General features: G+C 53.8%; 2 protein-coding genes across 2 annotated transcripts in view; one reads left to right on the top strand and one right to left on the bottom strand.

Annotated features, from left to right (window-relative positions):
* The window catches only part of alpk3a (alpha-kinase 3a), an 81738-nt gene extending 79206 nt beyond the window's left edge, over positions 1-2532 (bottom strand). Inside the window, exons 1-2 of the mRNA XM_038784247.1 lie at positions 2135-2532; positions 1588-1796 (exon numbers count right to left, since the gene is read on the bottom strand). Of these exons, the coding sequence (XP_038640175.1) occupies positions 1588-1721 (134 nt within the window). The 5' untranslated portion in view covers positions 1722-1796; positions 2135-2532. The remainder of the gene's footprint in view (positions 1-1587; positions 1797-2134) is intronic.
* malt3 (MALT paracaspase 3) overlaps positions 1-14419 on the top strand; it is a 242432-nt gene that overhangs the window by 77415 nt on the left and 150598 nt on the right. The window lies entirely within an intron of this gene.

The raw sequence follows: 14419 nt of genomic DNA, 5'->3' as shown, positions 1-14419 counted from the left end.
ACTTGTGACAATAAAGATTATTAATTTATCACCTAAAGATTATGGAGTTCCTGACTGCCTCTCTCCATGTTTCACACCAGATCAAAGGGAAGATCGAAACTCAATGTCCACTATCAATTTCCCTTTGAATCAGGAAGTCTTCTCCCCGTCCATTTCACCCTTATTACGCCAGGACCCAAACAGATCCATGAGAACCGTCAGTCATCCGCCAGTCTGAGAACTTATTCTGAAATCAGTTGCAAGCCATCAAGCAGCCAAAGTATTTAACCTGTCCCTCAAACGTTCCCAGCACTCGGGAAAGTTGGCAGCTGACAGGAGCTGAGAATGGTCAGAGCCAGTCTGGAGAAGCCTTTCTAGCAGTGCTCTGGGTCAGGAGGAGCTGGATTGCCCCCCCCCCCCCCCCCCACACACACACACACAGGTCTTGCAGGCATATCTGCCTCTCACTCTCTACAAGCTCCACTTCCCCCCCATAATCTCACCATCCCTACGTGATGTCTCCCTCCCTCCTCTCCTGCGCCCAGCTTCAGTCTTTGCCTCTGGCTGTCCCACAGCAGCCTGTCAATCTGGCCAACTATAGGAGAGTTGGGGGTGCGGGTTTGAACGAAGGACAAAAAATTAAAATAACATCCTGTCACCAACTTCCGCCGGCACTCCAGTTTTCCTGAGTTTCTGGGATTCCCTGCCACTGACAGCAGCAGCCCCCCCCCCCTCCCAAACGCTCCCTCGATCGTCACAACCCAAGACTCACAAGCCACCCACCCAGATCCCTGACGTCTGCTGTGAGTCCAACCTCCGGCTGAAATAACATTGGCGCTCCGCTGCAAAGGGGTCTCAGAAATCTGGAACGCCCTCTCTCCCTCCCCAAAAAAAGCGAAAGGTTGGGGAGAGGGGCGGGGGGGATAACTGAAAATGGCAAAAGCTGAGGTTGGTAGGTTTCTGATGGGCAGGGTCATTAAGGAATGGGAGGGCAAGGGTTGCCGGAATTCAACACCCGTTGGGATTTTCCATTCCCGTTGGCAGGGTAATCCCAGCCAGCGGGTTGCCTGGGGGCTAGGGGGCGGCCTCAATGGGAAATCTCATCGACGAGCGGCGGGAGGAGCGAATCGCGCCGTTTGCCAAGAAACAGGCGGCTGCTGGGGGGGGGGGGGGGGCTGGAGAACCCAGTCACAAGGTGTGTGCGGATTGTGCTTAATATACAGGCGGGCAATTGATCCAACTGAATGGACTGAGGAAGGAGCAGTGCTCCGGAAGCTCGTGTTTGAAACAAACCTGTTGGACTTTAACCTGGTGTTGTAAGACTTCTTACTGAACTGAATGGAGGGAGGGATAGATGAGGCTAGACCGAACGTGGCTGGCATTAGCAGGACGGGAGTCTCCTTTGCTCCACATCTGGTTTAGCTCACCGGGCTAAATCGCTGGCTTTTAAAGCAGACCAAGGCAGGCCAGCAGCACGGTTCGATTCCCGTACCAGCCTCCCCGGACAGGCGCCGGAATGTGGCGACTAGGGGCTTTTCACAGTAACTTCATTGAAGCCTACTCGTGACAATAAGCGATTTTCATTTTTTCATTTTCATTTCATCTCACCTGTTCTCAGGTCGCACGTTGAGGAAGTAGCTGCGGCTGGCATCTCCCCTGGAAGGAGGTTCATCCTCCTGGTTGCTGTCGCAAGGATAGCGGCCGTTGGCGGAGTAGGATCGAATTACTCGTTTGGAACTCATTCTACCCTTGGGAGAATCCCGCAGATCCTTTCAAACTCTCCTCACCACTCCTTGCGATTTTAATCCAACCAGCTGCTAAAGGAAGTTTCAACATGAAGTGAAATTAGTTCCTGCGATCATCGAATTAGAAATATCCGATTTCAGAGACCCGAAACAAACAGTAAATCTCCGTAGAAATCAACACTGAACCTGCAAATCTCACAGTTTCTCCTTTTTTTAAACGTTTGCAATTATGGGAGGTGGGGGGGGGGTGGAATTAAGAAGCTTTGCAAGTTAAATATCGAATGCAGCCAGGGTGAAAATTTTTTGCCATGTTCGAGTTTAAAAATAGACTAACGATGGCCTCAGAGGACTGTGTGTGAGAGAGAGAGAGAGAGAGAGCCATACTTTTCACTCCAGAGAAGTTCGCTTACCTTTGTCACTAGAAGTGTTTCACAACTGGAGCCAGACTTCAAAGGTCCCTAAATGTGGAAAATAATAGCCCTCATACAATGGCGAAGCAGTTTTATTTTGGCCTCAGCATGCCACCTCCTCCCTCTTCAGACTTGCCTTTTGCCCTCTTGTCGGAATGGCTGGAGCTGTCAATCACCACTCTCCCCTGCCTCCCCTTTGGCAGTCCCTGGACTATTTAAAGGCGCTCTTGCAGTCTGCAATCGCGCAGACTTTCCAAAATATTGCCCTTCCCAGCATTCTGGATATAACAAAAAAAAAACACACGCACACACCGTGGAAAAGTCACACCAGGCACAATGGAGACTGCAGAGGGTTGGAGAGGGCTGCTGCTGCTGCTGCTGTTTTCAGCTTGTCTTATTGGCCGTGTTGTTGTTGGTGGTGGTGAGCTTGTGTGTCCTGTGCTGTGCTAATGAGACTGGGTGTTCTGACTCACCCAAACACATGCCAGGCAGAAGGTACAGTGAACTCAGCCGGAGCTGTCAATCAAAGTGTGTTGGGAGGGGGGGTGGGGAGATTCAGACTAATCTATCCATGGGGTAAGAGTAAATAATCCACTCACCATCCTCCACCACGCCCCCTTTGTGTTGTAAATGTGAAAAGGAGAGATTGTACAAATCTGGCACACTTGGTAAGTCCTGAAAGTTGTGAGGTTGAATTATGGAATCCCTACAGTGTAGAAGGAGGCCATTCAGCCCATCGAATCTGCACCGAGCCTCCAAAAGAGGGCCCTATCTAGGCCCACAGCCCCCAAGCTATGTCCATAAACCCCAAATAACCTTTTGGACGCTAAGGATCGATTTATCGTGGCCAATCCATCTTTGGACAGTGAGAGGAAACCGGAGCACCCGGAGGGAACCCACGCAGACACGGGGAGGACGTGCAAACTCCACACAGACTGTCGCCCGAGGCCGGAGTCGAACCTGGGAGGGTGGCGCTGTAAGTCAGCAGTGCTAACCAGGGCAGCACGGTAGCATGGTGGTTAGCATAAATGCTTCACAGCTCCAGGATCCCAGGTTCGATTCCCGGCTGGGTCACTGTCTGTGTGGAGTCTGCACGTCCTCCCCGTGTGTGCGTGGGTTTCCTCCGGGTGCTCCGGTTTCCTCCCACAGTCCAAAGATGTGCGGGTTAGGTGGATTGGCCATGCTAAATTGCCCGTAGTGTCCTAAAAAGTAAGGTTAGGGGGGGTTGGGTTACGGGTATAGGGTGGATACGTGGGTTTGAGTAGGGTGATCATTGCTCGGCACAACATCGAGGGCCGAAGGGCCTGTTCTGTGCTGTACTGTTTTATGTTCTATGTTCACTGTTCCTCCATGCCAGCCCAGCACTGTGCCACCGTACAACCCCACCGCTGTGCCACCCCACTGATGTGCCACTGTGCTACCCCACTGATGTGCCACTGTGCTGCCCACTGCTGTGCCACTCCAACGCTGTGCCACTGTACAACCCCACCACTGTGCCACCATGCTACCCCACTACTGTGCTGCTCCAACACTGTGCCGCCCACTGCTGTGCCAATGTGCCACTCCAATGCTGTGCCACTGTACAACCCCACCACTGTGCCACTGTGCTGCCCCACTGATGTGCCACTGTGCTGCCCCACTGATGGCCACTGTGCTGCCCCACTACTGTGCCACTGTGCTGCCCCACTGCTGTGCTACTCCAACGCTGTGCAACCCCACCACTGTGCCACTGTGCTGCCCCACTGCTGTGCCACTGTGCTGCCCCACTGATGTGCCACTGTGCTGCCCCACTGCTGTGCTACTCCAACGCTGTGCAACCCCACCACTGTGCTGCCCCACTGATGTGCCACTGTGCTGCCCCACTGCTGTGCCACTGTGCCACCCCTCTGATGTGCCACCCCACCACTGTGCAACCCCACCACTGTGCCACTGTGCTGCCCACTGCTGTGCCACACCAACGCTGTGCCACTGTACAACCCCACCACCATGCCACCCTGCCGCCCCATCACTGCCACTGTGCCACTCCACCAATGGTTGCCAACACTGCAGGACTGCTCTGCAGTCTGCATGGAATTAAGGATTCATCACTTGGACACACTGACCAATCACAAAGAGAGAGAAAAAAAAATAATTGGACGGTTAAATAAAGTATTTCTTCTATCTTTGTTAAATATTTGATAACTGTGCAGACAGAATTGCCCAGAGTCTTTCAAAGACTTGGCCCCTGATGATGAAAAATGTTGATTTCATTCCCTCTTCTCCCAACTAAGCGACCCAAATCAAACCAAACACAAATCCCTGGTGATTTTATGTAGCAGCTGCCTTTCAGGCAATGCCTTCCAACTCCTAACAACTCCCTGCCTAGAAATCTCCTGATGTGGAGATGCCGGCGTTGGACTGGGGTGAGCACAGTAAGAAGTCTGACAACAGCAGGTTAAAGTCCAACAGGTTTGTTTCGAAACACTGTGTTGGGTAAGCTGGGTCTGCGAGGACTGCGTTTACTGCAGCAGTGAGAGAGACAGGCTTCCAACACTTGAAGAAATGCAACTCGATTTTATTGAACTCTTAACTATCGTACATACTTTAACTGTGGGTTGACACTATGCTGAGTTGACTGGCGACCTGAGGCTAACCTGACCAGACTATCTGACTACCACATGGTGTTTGTTCTAGTTGTTGCTCACGAGTTCTGACTGTCTCAGAGGCTGGATCCCGAGAGAGCGGGAAAACTAGTGCGCTCTGGCTTTATAGTGGTCGTGTCCTCTCTGCTGATTGGCTGCTGTGTTCTGTGTGTTAATTCGTCGTCCTGTGTGTCAATCACTGCCTGTCTGTGCACCATGATATACTTGTGTGTATATTATGACTAGCTTTCGGACCACTGCTCCTTCCTCAGGTGAATCTCCTCACCTCCGACCCCAGTTCTTTGGACAGTTATCTCAATTCAGCCTGGGCTGGTTACCAGCTAGGGTCGCTAACTGCAATTGAATGTATTCCTGGAAGTTGCATCGTGAGACTCGTCCCCACGCTCCAGCCATTAGTCGGCCAACACATCCATCCTTATGACACATGACCTTCCTACACCAATTGGAAAAGAAAAAGACTTCTTATCCAATTGGATGATGCTTGACATAACATAGAAACATAGAAAATAGGAGCAGGAGAAGGCCATTCGGCCCTCCGAGCCTGCTGCTCCATTCAGTATGACCATGGCTGATTATCCAACTGAGTAACCTGTTCCTGCTTTGCCACTCCCACCCCCATATCCTTTGGTCCATTTAGCCCCAAGAGCCACATCTAACTCCTTCTTGAAAACATAAATGTTTTGGCCTCAAGTGTGTAGGTGTACTGTATCACTGTATACTGTACTGGTCACCTGGTTTAAGGAAGGAAGTAAATGCATTAGAAACAGTTCCGAGGAGGTTTATGAGACTAACACCAGGAATGGGCAGGTTGCCTTAGAGCAGCGTTCTTCAAACTCAGGGACGTGACCCGCGGGTGGGTCACGGGCGGGAGTCGGGAGGGTCGCGGAGCCGTCCTTCGTAGCGCTCCTGATCGCGCAAATCCCCGCGCAGCAGCCGGCTTTTAATAACGCCTTTAAAATGGCCGCAAACATGTAAAAAAAAAATTGGCCGCATTGATCATCAGCGTGCGTGCGCAAAACTATGCGCATGCTCGCCGATGATCGGGTGCACATGCGCAGTGCGGCCACTATTTTTTTAAACAGTCGCAGTTTTTTGTTTTCCAAGTTTTATTCATTTAATTTTTATTTTTTTCATTTATTTTATTCATTTTATTTTATTTTTTTACAAGTTCGAGGGGGGTTTATTTGTTAAAATTTTACAGAAAACAAAATGCCGAACTTTGGACAGATGGAGACTCCATACTTTCCGACACCGGAAGGCTTCACCTTCATCCAACAGGTTCCATTGGAGGGGGCTGTACGAGGGCCAAAGGGACCCAAAACCATTTCCTCCATTTTTATCAGCAGCAAACAAGTTAAGAGAAAATGGTGGGTCGCGAAGGTCGGCCGGCGTGGGTCGCGAAGGTCGGCCAGCGTGGGTCGCGAAGGTCGGCCAGCGTGGGTCGCGAAGGTCGGCCAGCGTGGGTCGCGAAGGTCGGCCAGCGTGGGTCGCGAAGGTCGGCCAGCGTGGGTCGCGAAGGTCGGCCAGCGTGGGTCGCGAAGGTCGGCCAGCGTGGGTCGCTAAGGTCGGCCAGCGTGGGTCGCGAAGGTCGGCCAGCATGGGTCACGAAGGTCGGCCAGCGTGGGTCGCGAAGGTCGGCCAGCGTGGGTCGCGAAGGTCGGCCAGCGTGGGTCGCGAAGGTCGGCCAGCGTGGGTCGCGAAGGTCGGCCAGCGTGGGTCGCGAAGGTCGGCCAGCGTGGGTCGCGAAGGTCGGCCAGCGTGGGTCGGCCGTGTTGGGTCCTGAAGGTCGGCCGGCGTTGGGTCCCGAAGGTCAGCTAGAGTGGGTCCCAAAGGTCGGCCACGTTGGGTCGCGAAGGTCGGCCAGCGTGGGTCGCGAAGGTCGGCCGCGTTGGGTCCCGAAGGTCGGCCGTGTTGGGTCCCGAAGGTCGGCCGTGTTGGGTCCCAAATCTTGGCCGGTTGGTAAAAATGGGTCCCCGGGAAAAACACTGGGTTAGAGGAAAGATTGGAGAGGTTAGGTTTGTGACCACTGGAGTTTGGAAGAGTCAGAGGTGATTGAACCATATAAGTTCCTGAGGGGTATTGACAGGGTGGATGTGGAGAGGATGTTTCCTCTTGTGGAGAATCTGGAACTAGGGGGATCACTGGTTAAAAATAAGGGGTCCCCCATTTAAGATGGTGTTGAGGTGAATTTTTCTCTCTGAGGGTCACGGGAAGCAGAACCTTTGAATAGTTTTAAAGCAGAGGTGGAGAGATTATTGGTGAGCAAGAGGGTGATAGGCTATCGGGGGGGTAGGCGGGTGCAGATTTGAGGCTACTATCAGATTGGCTCGAGGGGCTGAATGGCCTACTCCTGCTCCTTGTTCATAATCTTCGTGCTCCTCCATCAGCCAAACAACTTTATTCAACTTTGAAGAGGAGTCCTATTGCACTCAAAACATTCACGCTCTTTCTCTCTCTGTGAATGCTGCCAAGCCTGCGGAGTTACCCCAGCACTTTGTGCCTTTATTCCAGCCCCCCCTCCAGCTGCTCACCAACTTGATTGAATTTTTCAAAGAGGTGGGCAGGTGCCACCAGCACTGATATAAAAGGTCGGCCAGTGTGGGCCCGACCAGAAAGGTGAGAGGACCCGGTGAGATGTAACCGGGCCTCGTGTAGATAATACTGTTGTTAAATAAATGTTTTTACAACAACTCGCTCGGGACGCCCTGTGCCTTATTAAAGGTTGATCAAATGGAATTCAATCTGGATAAGTGTGTGTGGTGATGGACTTGGGTAACACAAACAAGGCAAGGGAATACATGACCAACGGCAAGACCCTGAGAAACACCAAGGATCAGAGAGACATAGAGTTTAAGAGCAGGGAGGTTATGCTGGAAATGTATAAATCATTGACGTGGACAGGGAAAGAAAATATAAATAAAAATAAAGGGATAAAGGTCGTTGATGAAGTCCAGTCAAGGTCTTTCGGAAGTTCAGGCTTCCGTTTTGGTACTTCTTCCTTCTAGGCATAAGGGGCGGATTTTCCGACACCCCCGGCCGGGTCGGAGAATCGCCGGGGGGCGGCGTGAATTCCGCGGCCGCCGAATTCTCCGGCACCAGAGATTCGGCGGGGGCGGGAATCGCACCGCGACGGTCGGCGGACCCCCCCCCCCCGCGATGGGCCAAAGTCCCGCTGGTTCTATGTCAGTCCCTCCGGCGTAAATTGGACTGGTCCCTTACCGGGGGGACCTGGCGGCGCGGGCAGACTTCGGGGTCCTGGGGGGAAGCGGGGTGCGCGGGTGATCTGGCCCCGGGGGGGGCGTGTAAGCCTACGCAATGGCCGGCGCGAAGGTGACCACCCCCCGCACATGCGCAGAGATGACATCAGCAGCTGTTGACGCTCCCGCGCATGCACGGACCTGCGCCGGCCGGCGGAGTCCCTTTGGCCCCGGCTGGCGGGGCGCCAAAGGCCTTCCACGCCAGCCGGCGGGGTGCCAACCACTCCCGGGCAGGCCTAGCCCCTAAAGGCGCGGAGGATTCCACACCTTTGGGGCGGCCCGACACCAGAGTGGTTCACGCCACTCCGCCCAGCCGGGTACGGGAAAATCCCATCCCAGATGTTTTTTTCTCTGGTTAGGTTGTCTACCTTCTCTGTCGGCTCAGCATCATTTCAGGGTCACAGCAAGGAATGTGCCAGATGCTCACTGCTGTCAGAACACTAGAACAGCTCCTTCACTTTAGCCAGCAAGAGAGAGATTGAGAGAGAGGGAGAGAGTTCCTTCTCCTTCCAAGGTCTTAACACTTTTGCCCAGTTCTCTCAGAAAGCACCACGCAGGAACCAATGACAAACTGCTGTCAGGTAGAACACTGCCCCTGTCCAACACATCGGTTATCGGTTAGCCAATCGAACTGGCTTCCGCTTCGACCGGTTCTTAAGATTCACTCGATGCCGAAGAGTCCGTTTCACGTCTCCAAACACAAAACCTGGGAGCACAGAGTCCTGGAAAGCCGGCTGCTTCAGCTGGAGTCTTCTACTTAAAGGAACATTCCAAATATGGGTCCACGGACCAAAAATAAGAAAGTAAAATAAATGGGAACAAAGGAAATAACAGGAAGAACTCTCACAAAGTCAACCCTTTGGTTTCAAAGCGTTACTTTGGACAATCAAAAATATAAGGCGTTGTAGAAATGCAACTTGTTCCTTTCTTTTCTATGCGTAGCTGCACAGGTAGGAGTATTTCTTTAGATATACCTGGGCAAACCTGTCCCAGCCCTCTAGATATGTTACCTCATGCCAGGTATTGCGAGATGTCCAATGTTTACCCGAATACCATTATCCTTCGGCCACCAGTGGTGATGAATCAGATTAGTTTCAACCGGCAAAAGGTAACAGACTCCAAATATTTGTACAAATCCCTGGCTTAAAGGGGAACAAAATTCATTGCTATCAGACGGATCGTCATTGTTCCATCGCAGATAGACTTTAATAATAGAAGAGTGAGGGGGGAACTTGATTGAATGAGACAGGATTCTGAATGAGGATCTTGACAAGGTGGATGTGGAGAGGATGTCTCCTCTTGTGGGTGAGTCCAGAATTGGGGGGGCCTTATTTTTAAATTATAGGACAGAGATGAGGAGGAATTATTTCTCGGAGTGTTGCCCGGCTTTGGAATTCCCTGCCTCAGAAGGCGGGAGAGGCGAGGGTCACCTGTTGGGAATCCAGAATTTGTTACTACCCCGCTAATTTTCGTGTCAGCTGTGAACATACTGATCAACGCTCCTACATTTATGTCTAAATAATTAATATAAACCACAAACAGCAAGGGCCTTAACAGTGATCCCTGGGGGACCCCACTGGACACAGGCCTCCAGTCAGAAAATCACCCTGCGACCATCGCCCTCTGCTTCCTGCCACCCGGCCATTTCCGCATCCAATTTGCCAAATTTCCTTGGATGCCATGGACACCTTCGCTATCAGTCTCCCGTGTGGCACCTTATCAAAAGTCTTGCTGAAGTCCAAGTAGACTACGTCAAATGTACTGCCCTCATCGAACCACCTGGTCACCTTTCAATCAAGTTGGTCAGGCTCCCCTCAACAAAACCATGCTGAAAATGAGCCTCTATCCTCACCACCCATCCCTGTCAACAGGAATTCCAGTAGGTACCACAACCCATGTCAGCGATAGGCTCTGTTGTCCCTCCTGTTTCCCACAGTGGGGTCTACCGTGGGTTCATTCATTGGGTGGGCCATGTGTTACCCGCCAGCAGGGTGGCACCTGGTTGGCAGATGCAGTATAATTTGGAAAAAGGGGCGGAATTCTCCAACCCCTCACCGGGTCGGGGAATCGCCTGGGGCCTTCGTAAACCCCACCCCCACCGTGGCCCGAATTCTCCTCCACCCGGGAATCGGCGGGGGCGGGAATTGCGCCGCGCCGGTCGGCGGGCCCCCCGCGGTGATACTCCGGCCCGCGATGGGCCGAAGTCCCGCCGCTGTCCAGCCTCTCCCGCGGACGTGGTTTAAACCACCTCTGGTGCCGGCGGGAGCAGGTGGCGTGAGCGGGCCCCGGGGTCCTGAGGGGGGGGTGCCCCCACGGTGGCCAGGCCCGCGATCGGAGCCCACCAATCGGCGGGCAGGCCAGTGCTGTGGGTGCACTCCTTTTCTTCCGCCGCCGCCACAGCCTCCACCATGGCGGAGGCGGAAGAGACCCCCTCCACCGCGCATGCGCCGATGGTGACGTCAGCGGCCGCTGACGCTCCGGCACGTGCGCGGACTCCCGCCGACCGGTGAAGGCCTTTCGGCCAGCCCCGACGCCGGTCAGCGGTCAGCGGAGTGGGAGCCACTCAGGCGCGGCCTAGCCCCTAAAGGTGCGGAGAATCTGCACCTTTGGGAGGCCCGACGCCGGAGTGGTTGGTGCCACTCCGCTACGCCGGGACCCCCCGCCCCGCCGGGTAGGGGAGAATACCGCCCAAGGTGAGGTTGTTTGCTTTGGTCGCAAAAACAGGATGGCAGATTATTTTCTGAATGGCAATAAATTAGGGGAAGGGAATGTGCAACAAGACCTGGGTGTCCTTGTGCACCATTCGCTGAAGGTAAGCATGCAGGTACAGCAGGCGGTAAAGAAGGCAAAAGATACATTGGCCTTCAAAGCGAGTGGATTCAGCTGGAGGAGCAGGAATGTGTTGCGGCAATTGTACAGGGCCTTGGTGAGGCCACACCTGGAGTATTGTGTGCAGCTTTGGTCTCCTTATCTGAGGAAGGATGTTCTTGCTCCCGAGGGAGTGCAGCGAAGGTTTAGCAGACTGATTCCTGGGATGGCGGGACTGAGGTATGAGGAGAGATTGAGTCGGTTAGGATTGTATTCACTGGAGTTCAGAAGAATGAGGGGGGATCTCATAGAAACCTGTAAAATTCTAACAGGACTGGACAGGGTAGGTGCAGGAAGGATGTTGCCGATGATGGGGGTGCCCAGAACCAGGGGTCACAGTCTGAGGGTAAGGCGTTGACCAGTACTAAGATGAGGAGAACTTTCTTCACCAGAGAGTCGACGACCTGTGGAATTCATCATCACAGGAAGTGGTTGAGGTCAAAACATTGTCTGGTTTTGAGAAGCAGTTGGATACAGCACTTAGGGAAAAGGGAATAAAAGGATACAGGGGGAAAGGCAGGATCAGGCTATTGAGTTGGAAGATCAGCCATGATAATAATGAATGGCAGGGCAGGCTCAAAGGGCTGAATGGCCTCCACCTGCTCCTATTGTGTGTTTCTATGTTTGACTTTCTCTCAGGAGCCAGAGGCCGAGTGGGTGCGCGCGGAGGAGGCCTCCTGCATGGGGACCTCCCTCCGGGCCCTCGCCACGGCAGCACTCCCATCCCCACCAAAAAAACACTCCAGCAGCCCAATGGTGACAGCCACCCTCCAATCCTGGAACCAACTGCGGCAGCAATTTGGCCTGACCAAAATGTCGGACAAGGCTCCCATCTGCAACAACCATAGGTTCAAACCAGCACTGACTGACGCCACCTTCAAAAGGTGGAGGCAGGACGGGGGGACACTGACAGTCAGGGACCTATACACGGACGACAGGATCGCAACACTGGACGAACTGACAGAGAAATTTCAGCTAGCTGGGGGGGAACGGGCTACGGTATCTGCAGCTCAATAACTTCTTATGAAAGGAGACAAGGCCGTACCCACAACCACCACGACTGACACTACTGGAAGACCTACTGGACGCAAGTATCCTAGAGAAAGGGAACTGTAGCGACATGTATGACCGACTGGTAAAAAGGGCCGACACCGTACTGGACGCAACAAGAAAGAAATGGGAGGATGACCTGGGGATTGAGATAGGGTGGGGACTCTGGAGCGAAGCACTGCATAGGGTCAACTCCACCTCCACGTGCGCAAGGCTCAGCCTGACGCAACTAAAAGTGGTACATAGAGCCCACTTAACAAGAAACCGTATGAGTAGGTTCTTCCTGGAGGTGGAGGACAGATGTGAACGGTGCCAAAGAGGCCCGGCCAACCACGCCCACATGTTCTGGTCTTGCCCCAGACTTGTGGAGTACTGGACAGCCTTCTTCGAGGCTATGTCCAAAGTGGTGGGGGTGAGGGTGGAGCCATGCCAGGGTGAAACCATCTTCGGGGTTTCAGACCAGCCAGATCTATTCCTGGGGAGGAGGGCGGACGCCCTTGCCTTTGCCTCCCTGATCGCCCGCCGTAGAATCCTGTTTGGCTGGCGGTCAGCAGCACCACCCAGAGCTGCAGACTGGCTGTCCGACCTCTCGGAATCTCTCCAAATGGAGAAAATCAAATTCGCCATCCGAGGGTCGGACGACGGCTTCCACAGAACGTGGGAGCCATTCACGCGATTGTTCCGGGACCTGTTTGTGGCCAACGAACAAGAGGAAGAATAGCCGGGTAGCCAAGAATCAGGGGGAAATGGTCGAGGGTCGGGGGAAGGTAGCCAGGGCATGGAGGGGAGAGATGGACTGGGAAGGAGGGGGGGGGGGACACGGCTAAACCTGAGGAGGGAGGGACGAACCACGGGGGGGGGGGGGGGGGGGGGGGGGGGGGGGGGGGGGTTGGGGGAAGACAGCTAAACCTGGGGAGAGGGAGGCGAACCGTGGAGGGGGGGGGGCAGGGAAGCTGGAGCCGGAGGGAGGACACGGGATGCCAAAACGCGCATGACGTCTCCAGGAGCGGGGAACGAGGAAACTGGAGATGGAGGACGGGAGGAGCGGCAGAAGGGGGGGGCGAGCGTGGGACGGCAGCGAGACCCGTCCGGGAAGGGCGGGCGACAGCAACACACAGCACAGCCAAATATCGCACGCTGTGATTTTCTCCCCGGCACCCAAAGGTGTGCTTGCCCCCCGCCAGTCCCCCCGCAGGCAGTCTTACTTATGTGGTGTGGGTAATTTTGCCAGATGTACAGAGCTGTCACTGTCGAGCTGGTGCACAATACCCCACATGTTATTCCATTTCATATGTTACTGTATTTTTTTTGTATGTTGGGGTGTGTCCTTCTCCTCTAAATGTGTGCATGTATATAATATATATATATATATAGGTGTGTGTTTCTTATTCTGTGTACATAACGGTAATTATACCTTGTTCAAAAAAACCCAATAAAAACATTTATATAAAACAAAATTGTTTGACTTGTGCCTTGTAGATCAGTCATTTTCAAACTCAGGTTTGCGGGCAGGTCGGGAGTATCGCAGAACATCGGTCGGGGCATTTCCCATCACGGGTGATGTGCCCAACGGCCACAATCGGCTTTTAAGAATGCTGACCATAACCAGCTTTAAGAATGCCGGCCATCCCGCGCATGCGCGCCCCGGATGTAGTAGTGCGCAGGCCCGGAGCCTGACGTCACCCCGTGGTCCCACCAAAGATTTCTATTTGCATCGATGGAGTTTTTTTTCCCAGAAGCAGCAGCAGGGAGCAGGTCACGCACTCGGTGCGTTGGTGTCATGTCCACTGGGCACAAAACTACTGCGGAGAGATTCCTCCATTTTATTGCTGCCAGCAAGCAAGCGACAGGACTGAAGAATTCAAAATGGATCATTTTGGAATACAGAAGAGGGCCAGAGGCACAAACAGGCCAAGATCGCACAACGGAATCTGCTGGAGAGAGCTGCTCAGGAGAGTCCATGCAGGACAAAGCAGTGCTGGTCTGAGCCGTATCCAGGAGCTCAGCTGAACAACCCATTAAGAAGAAGCTGAAATCGGGAACAAAGCAGTATAAAGATGATTTTTTGAGGTATGGCTTTGTTAATTGTGCCAAAGCAAATCAGGATGCAAAGCTCATGGGCAGGATTCTCCCAGCCCCGCGCCGAGCCGGAGAATCCTCGCAACCGCGTCACGCCGCCCCGACGATGGCACGTGATTCTCCACGGAACGTTTGACGCGGCGCCAGTCGTGGGCCGCTCTATGCGACCGGGCCGCCAATTCTCCGAGTGGCCGCTCTAAAAAGGCAGAGTCCAGCCGGCGCCGTCCCCATCTTCTCGCAGCCGGCGGGAACTCTGCGCAGGGTCGGGGGGTGGCCTGTGGGGGGGGGGGGGGGGGGGGGCTCTGACCCCGGGGAGCGTGAACCGCTCCAGCGCCGTGCTGGCCCCCTGTAGGGGGGTTCGAGGACAAACCTCTTGATTTTTTTCAAAG

Source organism: Scyliorhinus canicula, chromosome 24, assembly GCF_902713615.1.
Source record: "Scyliorhinus canicula chromosome 24, sScyCan1.1, whole genome shotgun sequence".
Taxonomy (NCBI): Eukaryota; Metazoa; Chordata; class Chondrichthyes; order Carcharhiniformes; family Scyliorhinidae; genus Scyliorhinus; species Scyliorhinus canicula.
The sequence above is the reverse complement of the archived record's forward strand: the minus strand, read 5'-3'. Positions and strand labels throughout refer to the sequence as shown.